The sequence below is a fragment of the Egretta garzetta genome, unplaced genomic scaffold (assembly GCF_000687185.1).
Source record: "Egretta garzetta isolate BGI_Z169 unplaced genomic scaffold, ASM68718v1 scaffold22, whole genome shotgun sequence".
NCBI lineage: Eukaryota > Metazoa > Chordata > Aves > Pelecaniformes > Ardeidae > Egretta > Egretta garzetta.
In genome coordinates, this window is record NW_009259102.1 from 380,709 (window position 1) to 395,450 (window position 14,742).

General features: G+C 36.0%; 1 protein-coding gene across 1 annotated transcript in view; it reads left to right on the forward strand.

The window, feature by feature from the left end:
• Positions 1-14,742, forward strand: part of SHOC1 (shortage in chiasmata 1) — a 56,481-nt gene that overhangs the window by 15,588 nt on the left and 26,151 nt on the right. Inside the window, exons 6-13 of the mRNA XM_035890821.1 lie at positions 1,439-1,541; positions 2,207-2,363; positions 3,701-3,808; positions 7,309-7,438; positions 8,292-8,386; positions 9,418-9,660; positions 10,810-11,250; positions 13,745-13,870. Coding sequence (XP_035746714.1) covers positions 1,439-1,541; positions 2,207-2,363; positions 3,701-3,808; positions 7,309-7,438; positions 8,292-8,386; positions 9,418-9,660; positions 10,810-11,250; positions 13,745-13,870 — 1,403 coding nt within the window. The remainder of the gene's footprint in view (positions 1-1,438; positions 1,542-2,206; positions 2,364-3,700; positions 3,809-7,308; positions 7,439-8,291; positions 8,387-9,417; positions 9,661-10,809; positions 11,251-13,744; positions 13,871-14,742) is intronic.

A 14,742-nucleotide genomic window follows, 5' to 3' on the forward strand; every position in this document is an offset into this window, starting at 1 on the left:
CCAGAGAGGTGGTAGAGTCCTCATCCCTGGAGGTATTTAAAAGAAGGATAGATGAGGTGCTTAGGGACATGGTTTATTGGTGGGATGTCAGGGTTAGGTTAACGGTTGGACTTGATGATCTTAAAGGTCTTTTCCAACCAAAGCTATTCTATGATTCTATTCTATGATTCTATGATTCATAAAGTCTGGCTGAATTTTGCGCTGGTTTGCTCCATGTCTGGATGACTTGTATAGCTTCCTTTGCACTTCATAGGGTTGCATGTTTCCCAAGCAAAGCAAAGCAGATCTTGACTGATTTAACTCTACCTATGTAGTAAGTGGAGTTGTTTTTTAAACACAAGCCCTGATCTCACAGTGAATCTTGAACATAAGACTATGTGCATGTCTGAGTACTGTAAATATCCAGTGAAGAGAACATGATCCAAATTCTGCAATGACTTTCAGAAATACCAGTCACAGGAGAAAAAAGTGCTAGTGGGAACCTGTACAGAAATAGCTCTGACCTGTTGGTCTGCAGTTTACTAGCAATGCCATCCACCTTCTCAAGGTGGGAGTTCAAACCTCCTAGTGGAGCACATAGGGAGATGCATTTAGACAAAGAGATACAATTAGACAGACTTCTACTTCAGACAAAATCCAGTGAGCATCCCAAGGCTAGGCATGGAACAATTTATACTCTTCAGTCTAAAGTATTCCTCCAGGAAAATAGCGGTGTTGGGGACCAATGAGGGAACTATCCCCCTAAGAAGTCATTATAGATTTAGTGCCTGTAATGGCCACAGGGGTCAAGCCTGATGAAAGGTTTTCCTTCCACTTGAAAAATCTTCATCCCTGTTCTGCTGGTACCCTTGCTTTACAAAGCAAGTAGTAGCCTCACTCCTCAGTTTTACTTCTTGGCATTTTAAAAGTTTGTCAGTTAAACCAGGGAACATACTTTTAGTTTTCATTTTAATTAGTAGTGAGCACACTCTACCTTCTTTGGTATTGAATGATTCCTGAAAATGGAAAAGGAAGGTGACAAAAGATAAATAGTGTCAATGTTACAGATTACAGAAATTTTGTATATAGAAGAAAAACTTCGCTTTAGAAGAAAATTAGGTCTGCAGCTTTTGCAGAAAGCATTTTTATGTGACAGGGCTTACATGTTAAGATGATGAACAGTTTTAATGTGGGTTTTTTTTCTGTAACTTTTCTAAGGCAGGTCCCAATATTAAGTGGTTCTACTTTGCATATAATGTAATATTTCCTGAAAAATAATTTCAGTTTATTACACAGGTTGGTACAGCATCCCTTGGAATTGCTTTCTTAGAAAAGCATGGATTTAGAAAAAAATAACTTTTGCCACATACATGGCTATCAAAGCTACTGCTAAGGCTTTCAGTCTTAGATATGAAGTAATATGAAGAAGTAATTTGCTTTATTTTCTGATCTTTTAAAGGGAATGTTTGACTTTCGAAAATGAAGTGGAGATGCAAGAGAGTAAAATAGAATTGCAGGGGATTAAAGAGAACTTCTGTACCATATCTGTGAAAGATGAAGAGGTATTATTGTGTTGTTTCCTACTAATTATTATTTTAGTGATCGCTTTATGTTATGCATAAGTGTTCATCTGCAAGTCATTTTACGGAATTCTTTTCATGCTTGCCAAATATTTGTAGCCTTCGTAGTTCCAAGATTAGGAAACACTGGTATTATTTGTGGTTTTTTAGTTCTTGGATGCTGTTGTCGGGAATCTCCACTTTGGTTAGCTGTTTCTCCTGGGACCTGGTGTGTTGGCAGTTTTATGTAGGTACTGTTGCAGGAAGAATAAAAATGAACCAGAACAGGAAGCCAAGACGTGTTCTGGGATTTGGGGGGACAGCTTGGCTTCTTTTTTTTAAAGAAGTCAAATCTATTTTTTGATCCAATTTTCAAAATATAGAAAAAAACTTTCAATTAAATAAATGAGGATTCTATTTGATTAGGAACTGCGAGTTTTAAGATCCACTCTGTACTCCACTGACTCAGTTAGAAATACTCTATTTTTTTCTCTATAATGAGCAAAGCTTTGTGTATGCTCTGTAAATGTCATCTGACTTCTTTCTTAAAAGCCCTTAGATTGATTCAGAATTAAGCTATTTCAAGATTTTGAAAAAGCTTAGACTGTACAGTAACATCAAAGGAAAGTTACCTACCATTCTTACCATTTGTGATTAATACTTTTCAGTATTTCATGTTGCCTGCTGAGTTAGAATTCTGCAAACCCAGCAATAGCAGATCAGATTCTGTTAAGAATCCATCATACTTAGAACTGAGAGAGTTGTTAAGTTTAGCTCCAGAAACTATGGCTGATGAGGACATGTGTAAAGAGGTGATAAAAGAAGGTGAGGATTCATTTTCTTAAATGCTTGACCTGATTATCCTTTCATTTGCACATATTTAATACAATCTATCTATTTTATATTCAGTTCACTCATTAATTACATCACAGCCTATCAAATGAGAATTTCTTTATATGAGACTACAACTGTGCTATACCCAAATTTCTGAGTATTAGAAATGTCTCATCAAGTAGCTGAGGGGAAGTGAGCTATTTACCATTTGGTCCAATCCATCATAGTGTTGTAATCTTGGAAGCAAATGTAACATGAGATGTGATTCATGATATCCAGTTTACCCTAAATATAATAATTCAGTATTGTGTTTCCTTATCTGTAATTACATTTACTTTCAGAGACATCCTTAAGAGGATTATATACAGTACAGTCATACCGTTAAAATTGCTTGTATTACATTGTAATTGCAAACACAAAAGCAGATTTCTGGTGAAAAAAAGGGTTAAATATTTCCATGTATAACAGCAATATTCTAAACTTCTTTAAAGGAGTTTAAGAAAAGTTACTAAAAGCTTTTATATTACAGACAAGTACAACTTTAATTACAGTTATTGGCTATTGGATTGGTATCTATGGCAGTATTTTGTGACGTTAAAAGGAAAAGACAGTGCCTGAGATTTTTAAATTTTGATTTAAAAAAAACCACTTTTCATTAGTTTTGGAAAACAAGTGAGGAAAACCAAACCTTTGGTGGACAGGTAGCAGCTCAAAGAAGCAAGATCCGTCCTTCTGAATGTGGTGGGTATGTGCTGAATTCTGCTTCTGATAGGCAACAGTCTGGAGTAATCCAGTCTCTTATTGAAGATAGGAACAAAACTCTTAAAAGTTTGTATTTGATGAAGGCAGTTTCATGTGCATTTCTCTGATGCGTTTAGAACATCACAATCTACATGCCACATTCCAAGCTGAATGACCCAACCTCCACTGCAGAGGTTTGAGGGTTTTGTACACAGGTGTCAGTATTACTCTGTTTAGTTCTGGTTTAGTCCTTTTTAGTAGCAAGAGAATCTACATACACAAACTCCTGGTAAACTACTTTTAGGCTACCTACTTGTTCCAGAAACCACATCACTGTAGTCATAAGAACTTTAAATAGTTCAGATACTGACTGTACAATATTGTATTTCTTTTCTGGCACCTTTAAGGGATGAGACTGAGAGCTGCTCTGAGCAGCTATGGCTTTTGAGGTTACTAAGCATAACTGTAATTTTTCATAACAACATATTACGTAGATTCAATAAAAAGATGAAAGGAAAAAATTTGCTCTGATAGGAAAAAGGAATAAATGGTTCATTTATGGCACCTTTTAAAATCTGTGTTTTCAGATCTCAAAGCAGAAATTACATACAAAGTAGAAATTTCCAGGTACTGTCCTATACCACAAGAGGTCTGCTCCAGTAATAGCAGAAGCATGATGGAATTCTGTGAGTCAGGTAGGAAGATATACATAAATCAAGGGGTGATATTTAAAATAAATTCTTCAAATGATTGTCCCCATATTCTGTTCTTGGGAGTAGTTGCACCATATAGATATAAGAGAAGAACATTTACATTGTGTAATCTACTGTTTTTTACCTGCACCATAAGCAGGTAGAAGAGCCATACTCCTTTCAAAAGTTTTAGAAGCTAAACACAACCAACTTTACAGTTCTTTCATGTTGCTTTTGGCTGCAAGTGGTGTCTATATCTTTTGCACTTGATTAGCTTTTTTAATTCTTTTTTATCTAGCAACTTATGTACCCAGAAAGGGCAGAGGAAAGTTAAGGCAGGTTGATTAAAATTGTGGACTCAAAGAGCACAGTTTAAGGTTTGTTGAAGTCTTACATAAATGCTTTCAAAAGAGGGTGATGGAGGACAACCCAAGGAGAAGTACTAATTTTATAACTTCTAGAGGTTCAAAACTCCTGTGCAGACATTTTGGTTTGCAAACAGTGCAGTAACACTGTGTGATTGAGAAATTAAGTCATGTAGTCACCACAGCTGTTTTCCACGCAGATAAACTGAAAGTGTTGAATATTTGCTAGTGTGTGCATTGAATCCTGGCGTATTCTACAGTGGCAGCAGGAAACCATTTATATGTGCCCACCTTTAATTAATTAATAGCTTGAAAACTCAGTCAGACATGCTGGTTACAATGCATATCAATGCCAGACAGGTTTGGTGTCTGACTATTCAGACTGACTATCCAACCTCAGTTGGATTTCTTCAGGTTCCTTATGTAATCTCTCAAAATAATGAATATTCTTGCCAGCCCTACTGTTTTCACTGCTTAATGTTGGCTGGATAAGAGAGGCAGAAAAAGGGCTGTGCTGGGGACATTTTTCACCTTTAATTTCACACAGGAAAGCCTGCACAAAGAGTGACATTTACAAATGGATATGATCTGGGCAGAGTGGCAATACTTGAATAAACATTTACCTCTCATCCTAATGGTATATCTTGGAAAAAAGTCTAACCATTATTGCATTGGCCAGTAGCAGTATTACTCTCTAGTGCATGTTCACTTGGTTGTTTTCCATCCGGCAGTTACTGCAATCATTGAGAAATTTTGAGTTTTCTCCAGACCAAGACCCCTCTTCTTGTCTTCATTTCAATATGATTTAAAGTGGTCTGGTGGTTGTCCTCTTCAGGCTATTAGCATCACACCCCTGGTACTGTATTGGAATGGACTTTTGGTGGGAGCAATCATATCAGCTCGAAGTGTCTGATATAAAAGCTCAAGGCAAACCCACTAAAAGCTCAAGGCAAACGCACTATATATTTTCCCACCAAGACAAAGTTAAACTTAGTTTCCATCTGGAGATTATTGCCTAGCGTGGTTAACTGTGATCTGAATCTAGTGAGCTATCGGACTGCTCTTTATTTCTAAAGCTTATGATAAGCAGGAAGAGCTTAAGTGCGTAGATCTGAGCGGTTTGGGACCCTCCTCCTGTATGGAGCAATAAAAAGTTGACTATGATCTTATCTACGATGTTGTCCATTCTTCTAGTGTAGATAAGTAGTCAAACCATCTTGAATTGTTTCTAAAAGAAAGTGATGGCATTAGTCTTTATTGCCAGTCTTCCGACTTAGCTCTGCCATTGAATCAGGCAAGACTCAATCATCGGGACACGGTCTTTTTTTTTTCTAGGATATACTCAGATCTGTAGGATAGAGGCCTGCAAACCTGTACATGCATTGCTAAGACACTGTTTGATAATGGAAGTTACTGTATTGTGTGTCAAATTTCATCAGAGATATGCTACAGTCTTCTCCTTCTAATTAATTTTGCTGTTTATGAGTTACAGAAGTGGAATATGTTTGCTTGAACTCAGAGAAGAAACAGTCATAGAATAGCATTTTCTGTAAACATTTCATTGTTGGCCTTTCTCTCCTGCTAGCTATGGGGATTGTTTACTGATAAAAGGGTTGAGGGACAAGAGATTTCACTCAGACATTAATGCTCTGAGAAGGGGAACGGCACCCTGAGAGTAGGCAGAGTTTAACTAATGTAGCTGGTCAAAATTTTCCAGTCTCAAAGGCAAAAATAGCTAGACAAGAATGGGTATGAACAGTATTGCTCACAGAGAAATAGTTGTTCTTCTTAGATATATCGGGAATTTTTGCTGTCCTGAGATCAGCTCCTGGCCTGTTCAAAGAAAGGTGCTAAATTTTCTTCTCACCACAAAAAAACCAGTTCGTGAGCTGAAGTTTGTAGCAGAAGTTCACTGAGCTTTTTTTGCCCTAAGTAAATGGGCAATAAATTATACTGATTGGAAGTCTGTTTCTTTCTTTTGTGACCACTTTTATTTCTTACTTCCCCCTTCCTCCCCCCCGCCCCCCGCAATGTGTACTGTACATTCTCTGGCTTTCTAACGCTGTCCTTTACCCTTCCTGCCATACAATCCGCTTGTTAGGTAGGATGAGGAGCAGCTGTAAGCAGCTGGGCAGGGGGCTGATTCATAGCCTGCTGTGTGCCAGTTGGGCAAACAATGTGTGTATGGTGATTGCAGCTGCTTACTGCCTGTTGGAATGAATAGGGAATTTGTTACAAGTGTTTTTCCTTATGGAGGCACTTACTTACTTACAATTTTTCTGGCTGTTAGGTTTCACAGAACATGGAGGAACTGTGGTTTTGATGATCTCTACTTTCTGGTCAAACTTAATGAGACATATTATTAGAAGAGTGACAGAGAGATGAATACCAGGGCAATTGTGTAAACCACCAATTTTTATGGAATGACACCAAAATCATGAAGTTGCAATTCCTTATTAGGTTTGAATAAAAAGCAATAATCCATTAAAATGTCTGCATTTTATATGATTAGCAAAAAAAAAAAGATGTGAAAGGTGACCTGTAGGGGTCTTTTAACATGCCAGGTTTGTTTGTATACTGCTCTAAAAAAACTGGTGTAATTGATTTCAGTGATCCCCCCCAGAAATTACAGTGAGTACTATTTCTGCTTGAAAGAGTAATTTTGTCTTTAAAATCCTGACTGTCTATTTCTGAAATTCCTGACTCCATTCATCTGAATGGTACAGCCACCACAATATTATCTGAAGTCTCTCTCCCATCTAATTCACTTCATTTAAGTGGGAACTATCTAAGAAGGCCAACAGAGATGAACACTTAATATCAAAACCTCAGCCATAGTACCTGGTGATTTAACCATAAAAATCATCTTGCATAGGAACAGTATGTAGCAAGAACTACATTACAGAATGAGTAAAGGAATGTGATCTACACGTTATTATCCCCGAACTGTCTGGAAATTATATGTGAAGTATTTGAGTTTTACTGCTTAAATTGTGAATTACCCCATGAAAATATTTTGTATTTTAATCCAAAACTGTACTAGTGTAAAATTCATAAGTATGTCTGTTTCATTCACAAGTAGCTTTGTGATTTAGACTTTTTATTTTTGTTTTGGGTGGGGCTTTATGCAATTTATAGCTAAATATGTTCCATATCTGAAAGACAAAGTGGAAGTACCTTTGACTCCTCCATGCAGACAACAAAGATCATGGGTTAATTTTCTGGGCACAAGACTTCAGGAAGAACCTATTCCTCTTTCTGGTAACAGGTAATGAAAATTCTGTAGTGATAAAGCCTGTAATAAATCCTCTAAATCATAAGTCTTCAAAATTAGTGCAAAAATAACTTTAGTCTATTTGTGAATTGGTAGTTATGTTCTTTGAGACAGCTGCATATATTTTGTGTTTTGTATGAAAGAGTGAACGGAGTGCATGATCCATATCTGTGGCTTCTCAAGGGAGCTTGAAAAAGGAAATGACACTCACTGCTATAGACCTCTTTCTCGTGGGGGACTTAATAGCCTGAAAATCCAATCTCCTTTTTGGAGTAGGCAACAGTAAATAATTATGTATATGTCAAGTATGCATACATGTATATGCATATATTTATACAAAAACCACATATGTGGAGCAAATGTCACTTACAAAATCTGCAGAAGAGATACAGGAAGAAAGTATCGTCTGTGTTCTGGGAATATCCCCCAAGAATGGAATTTAAGCCTTTTCATGCTGACATAGGATCAGGATTGCTTCACCCTTCCATTCTCATTTTGTTTGTGAGACTAGCATTTTCTGCCTTGCTGTCTTTCTTGCATATGCACAAAGAATTTAAATATCCTTTCTGGGAGAGAACCACAATCCAAATAGAATTTTCATTCAGTGTTTATTTACTTCGTGAACCAGCCTTGATGGCTCTTATCACTCCTTCCTGTTCACTGTGGTTTTGCATGAAGTGACCCTCTGTATGGACAAGAAAAATTTTAATGAATGAGTGAATGAAGGAATGAACTGAAAATTTAGAGAGAATGTAGATCTTTAAAAGGTAGTTTTGAATAAATCAAAATTCAACAGATAATGCTGTTAAACTTCACACCACCAAGTCATGTTTTATGTTCTTCTTAGTATTTTAATTACAGAGCCCTCTAGGGAATACTTAGAATGTTTGGTTTGGCAATCAGAGAAGTACCAGGATAATATGAAATCTCTTTTGCTTGTTGGTAAGGATTTCTAATTGATGGTTGATTTCTAACTGGTGTTTAAGAGTTCCATGTACATGGAGAAAATATAGCAAAAAAGATAATGTTATATTACAGACCACATCTTTTGAGCCATTGAAGTTTATCCAACTAATGTAACCTTCTGAAATTTGGATTATCTGATTCTTTTAGTACATATAGAAAGTTACAGTATGGCAACATAGCAGTTGGTATGTCATATATCCTTCTGTGGAGGTAATTGGAATGAAGTAAGAGTTTTATTTCATTATGAAAATGTCCAGCTCACTACTACTAATTATATTCAGTAACAGTGGTAATTTAAATTCAGTATTCTGTTGAACTCTTGTCTGTGTGCTATTTTTCCTTAAATAATGTTTAAAAATATGTATCAATCAATAGAAAAGTACTGTTACTGGAAAATAATAACTTGACAAGAGTGGAGTTCATGATAGGAAGCAAAATATACAAAAGCAAAATAAGCTGCATGTTATTTCTGACAGTACCAGAATACTCATTACCAGTGCTCTTTCATTTCATCTTGTTTGCCTTCATTTTACAAGTCTTGGGATTAAGTTGTGTATATTGACTTGTTATGTTATGTTGTCCAATTCATTTGTACATTCATTTATAGTTGAAAATAATGTATGGTAGCCTCATTACTATTTAGGTTCTTTTTCTTTTTTCAGTTAAGGATTATGTTAAGTCTTTGTAAACCTAACTAAACCCACAGATGATGAACAAGATAATTTGTAACTTTAGTAATGCAGCTACATATTATTAGAACTGAAAAAAATTTAACACACACCCACCCTTTACATAGACACTCAATAAGTAAAAAGCACACTTGCTCTGATAACACTTAACTGCTTTGCTCTTAAGTCTATTAATGGACACTGAGTTATAAACAGAAGCGTAAAGTATGGTTATGTGTAGTAGGTCTTCAGTACTCAGGAGCTTTCATTTTCAAAATTACATTCTGTTTTCATGGGTCTAGATTATTAATATTGTATTTTGATTTCTGGTTTTTGTAGAGCATCAGACTGTTGAACTTGTAAATGAGCGTCATTCGCTTACAGAACTGAAGGAATTGCTACCAGTTGAGGTCGAAGCACCAATGCTTAGCTCACTGGAGGAGGGCTGGTGGCTTCATTTGGGTTTAAATCCAGTCTCCACAGAAACTTTGGAAAAATTAAATATGGATGCCAGTAATGCAAACAGTTTGCTTCCTACAGAAGTAGAAACGTTCACACGATTTACATCACATCAGTTAGAAAGTAAGTATTGTCTTTTTAAAAAAAAAAAAGTAATAAAAAGGCAAAGATAAGTACTTTAACAGAGAAACTCATGGTGACAGTTGCATACCTCCAAGAAGGAAGGCAACGGAAGATTTCTTATGCTCAAGAACAAAATGTTTTGTAGCAATAAGTAGCAATGCTGCTACAATTAAGGTAACTTTCACAAACTTAGAACAAATTGTTGGAAACAAAGTGTTTAACTACACAGTTTTCTATCAATATGCAGATGAAAAGTAGCCCCCACCAGCCATACTATTTTTTCATAAGATAGTTTCATACCGGAGAATTTCTTAACAAATAGTCATTTTGCACTGGAATATTTTAACAAGGCAGATATTCATATAGTCCTATCTGCAGAAGGTCTGTGGGGAGGAGTAGGTTACAGTGAAATTGTTTATTTTCTGATGCTCTTCAGAGGGGGAGGTTATGCTGGCTGTGGTTCAGATGTGAACCACTCATAAAATTCAAAATTTCTGATGGACCATTGTGCATACTTATAATCAAACTTTAACAGAAAATGCAAAAAGTTCTTTAGATTTTATTATATAATTATGGCCTGAGTGCAAGGCACCAGTAGTGGTTGTAGAAGTCCAAGGATTGACAGTTATATGCTACATTGTGAAAGAAATAGGCACAGCTCATGAAAGAATGTTTCCACTTAACTGCTTTTTAAATATCACAAAGTGTTTAGCTACTGCGTTTAACGTGGTTGTGCAGCAGCAATGCAAAAAATTGCAGGTCTAGTGAAGCACATCTTTAGAGGGAGCTGATTGCATGCTTACTTCTTTTTTTCTCCTCTAAAAAAAAAAAAATGGTTAATCTTCCAATCTTTCTTCCTGTTGAAATGTGTTGAATACCACTTCCTAGAAATCTTAACGCCAGTAAGCACCATGCAGATGGTGAAAACTTCCCCAAACAGTAGCATGGCCTTCCGTTTCTCAACATTGCACATTTTTACTTAGGACCAATCGGTACTAATTTCTAAAAGTGGATTCTAACGACCCAGGAAGGCTGAAAGAAGAAATTAAAAAATGCTTTGTCTATAATAATCCAAAATAGTTAACTCCAACCAGGAGGAAGAAATAAAAAATCTACATTACAACGGAGAAATTAAATTTTATTTTTTAGGATGGCTTGAAGAGAAGAATTCCATGACAAACCAATTGCTGCTTTCTGCTGAAAGACATCGGTCAGACAAAGCAATTAACCTTACCATGTCACCGCAGAGTCAGTTTGCCCTGAATGTGAGTGCTATATCATCTGCCGAAATTCACAGTACAAATACATCTGTGGAAGAGCTTACTGGAGGAAGCATAAAAAAAAATAAAGTAGGAAAGGCAATTTATTTATTAGATCAAGACAACAAAACCCCCAAATCATCTGAATCAGTCAGCTGTAAAGATGTGTCTTCTAAGCAAGACAACTCATCCAGTAGTGAAAAGCCTGAATCATTTGCACTTGCTACAAAATGGGATGATGATTCTGATCTGAGCAACTTCATCATGCTGAGATCTAAACATACACTCACCCAAAGAGAAGAAAAAAATTATGTAGATAGTCCTGCAAAAGGTATGTGAAACAGTTTATTCTGCCATTTTCCCAGGTTTAATTCTGCTCTCTTATACCAATTACAATAGATGATAGTTCATGCTAGTAGATTTGTGGGGAAAAAAATCCTTTGAAGTCAATGGTAACATTTTTATGATCTTTAATGTAGCTGAATTTTTCAACCTCTTGTTTTTTCCTTTAGATATCGTAGGGGGGATTTTGTTTAGTTGGTTTGGTTGGGGTGAGGTGCTTTGGTTTTGGGTTTGGGGATTTTTGGTGGGGGAAGCGGTTTTTAATAAAATAAATATATGAGTTTATTCCTATTCTCACAACATAACTCTAAATGGTACTTACCCCAGAAGATCTCTTCTGTCCATATGTTGTGAATCAGATCTCCTGGCCTCTTCAGAGAAATAGTAATTATTGATTGTAGTTATTGAATTAATTATAGTTATCAAACAGTAATTGTCAATACTCTTATTCTTGTAAAACCAGCATAGCCTAGACAATGAACAAGACTTAAAGTTCTTCTCTGGAAAGAATCCTTCAAGCCAGTTACCTTGGTGCAAACCCCACCAAACAATGAGGCAGAACAGGTATTAGGGAGAACAGAAAGTTGTTGATAGCCCTGTTCTTGTTGATGACAACGCTTATTGAAGAATCTTAATCTATGCGTTGAGCATTGCAGAAATGCAAAATAGCAGAGAGGAAAAAGTAGTAGAAGAAAGTCTTTATTTGTTTTAAAAAAGAAATATCAAGAGACAGTGACTTATTTCCAGACTCACTTTTCAGGATAAAGTTGTATTAAAAAATATATTTTTCAATTTTTGGACTTGAATGGCAGAATTTTGACAATAGCTTTTATCTGTGTTTCAGTTATATGTCCCAGCATTAAAAAAAAAAAAAAAATAAAATTGTTACATAAAAGCTTTCAGCAATGATTCCTATAGAACAGAACTGGGATATGTATTTAATTGCAAGCTTATGTAATCTTGTGGAGGAAATTATTTTTTGGTAAAATTAATCTGTTACTGACACTGGTAGACATGCATAAAACACTTCCATGGCGTCAGAAAGGAGCAATCCCAATTTTAAAAGTAGGAGATCAAGGTACCTGAACTGAAGCTTTATGCTACCATCTAGTGAAGTCTGACTAGAACTGCATCTCCTAACGAAATCCAAATGTATTGAAAGACAAGCCATGTTACCCTTATGAATAGGCTTGTGGAGGTTTAAGTCAAATGCAGTTTAGAATATATTTACAGGTAGACCCTGTCTGATATATAGACAACCCATTAAAATGTATAGGTCCTGCCATATTGATGTAAAGATGATGTAAATTATTTTATTAAGGGTCATTCTAAATTTCACTGAAAACAAGGAATGCCAGCATTGCTTGTAGGGCTCTTTCTCTGTTGTGTTTGTTGTTTGGCTTACTTTTAAAAGAGATCATTGTGTATAACATTTAGTTCAGAAAATATATAGGAGGGAAGTAGTAGAAACAGTTCATTGATCCAATTTTGAACCCTGTATAGCTCTTCAAAATCAGGAATATTTTTTAAAATTAATCACCAGAAAAAAGTAGTTTTTTCTTTTCTTTCTGTGTCTGTATGAGCAGGTTTTTTTTCTAAGGAAACTGACATTCTTAACTAGAAAAAATCAGCAATATTTAGGAGACACCTATTCAGCCATAACCCCTCTCAGAAATAAAGAGGTAGAGCTGCCAAAGGAAGCTTTGAGGGCAGAAGCTGTAGCTCATGCATCAGTATTTATAAGGAAGAAGGGAAGAAGACTTAGAAATACAAGTGGCAGAAGATAGCTATAAGACCAGAGAAAAAGTTCTTTTCCATAAGCAATTTTTCTTTTCCTTCCCTTCCCCTTCCCTCCCCTCCCCTCTTAGGTCATGATTTAGCTCTCCAACACTGAGACAAATATGATTCAGACGTGCCTGATGAAGCCCTTCTCTCTTCCTTTCCTTTCTCCTTCCCTTCCCTTCCCTTCCCTTCCCTTTTTCTTTCTGGCATTTGCAGCTTCCCTGTTCTTTCTGGGTCACTTACAGTATCTGACCTTTTCTACTCACACTCACTGAGATATTCTTCATAGTTTGAGCTCCTTTTAGTCAGCAGCATCTTTCCTCTCAGACATGTTTTTCCTCTGTATAAAGGCATATAAGCTTTCCTATGGAGCTATATTATAGAGCTATAGTACCAGCTCCTTAATTTTCCTGGCTCTGTATTTCTGCCCTAAGGAAGAGGAACCTGGTAATGCCTGACTTCTTGGGCTGTGAAGGCTGACAGGGCCTCGTCTCTCTCTGTGTCTCGATGTTTTTTTCCATACTGTGTGAACCCATGAAAACCATAAAGGAGTTCATGAGATGAAAATGTGTGTGTCATAGAGACTACTTAATTTGGAAATACTTTTGCATGCAGAGTAATTTATAGAACAGTTTTCTTATTCATTTAGCTGGTTTTGTGATATCTGTGTCTAAATGTTGACTTGTGGTTTAACAATTTAGTGCTACAACCTGAAGAACAGCATATACATGTTCACAAAGAGGACAGTTCTGTTCATGAGACTGTAAGAATAGAGGAAAAAGAACAAGAGAATGAGGACAGTGTCATAGTCCATATTCAAGCATCAGGTATTCTATTTTTGGATATACTTTATTTTATACAGCTTTGCAATATGATTTTATATTAAATAGTGCTACTCAGACAAAATGGAAATTACTAAGATTAGTCTCTACTTGTGACTGAAAAAATTCCAAATAGGTTGATAATTATTTTGACACAGGTGAGAACAGGCTATGGAATTCTGTCTTAAGACTAAAGCCAATAGCATTAAACTTAGAAGTACAGACTCTGAGTTGCATCTGATCTAAATCAGTGGACATGACATCTCTTCATGACAGTCAGTAACCTCATATTATTATTCTGCATTTTTTTCTCTGACAGAGTAAATGAGAGAATTGGAGATAGAGGCGATTGGCAGTCATTTTAGTTGGAAAAGTTGTAGACAGTTGTAGGCCTAGCACAGATTAGTTTGATTTTCCATGGAAATGCATTCACTCCAACCATGTGCTTAATGGGAGTCTCTTTCAGAGAACCAGTGAAAGAGTAGAGCAGTATTTTCATCTGTTCCCACCTGAGATGGGAATCACATAACATCTATAAGCTTATTTTTTACTTTTATTTAAAATAAATTTTGAAGCAAGGCTTCTTTAATGCAACTGGAAAAAAACCATTTAAAGCTTTTCTGCAGTCAAACCAAAAATTAGCATTTTGCAATGGTAGTATTTGTTGGGACTGAATGTCTTATCACAGTCCTTGAAATAAAGTGTGTTTCACCATGGTGGCCTTGCACATGAAGGACAGGTAACTTTCTCAAAACCAAGCTATAGCCAAAAAGAGAGATTAGAAAGATTCACACAAGTATTTTGCTTAACAGTGGAATATAGAAGATGCATGATTAGAAATACACTTTAAAAAGAAAAGGATACATTAACACAGGAAT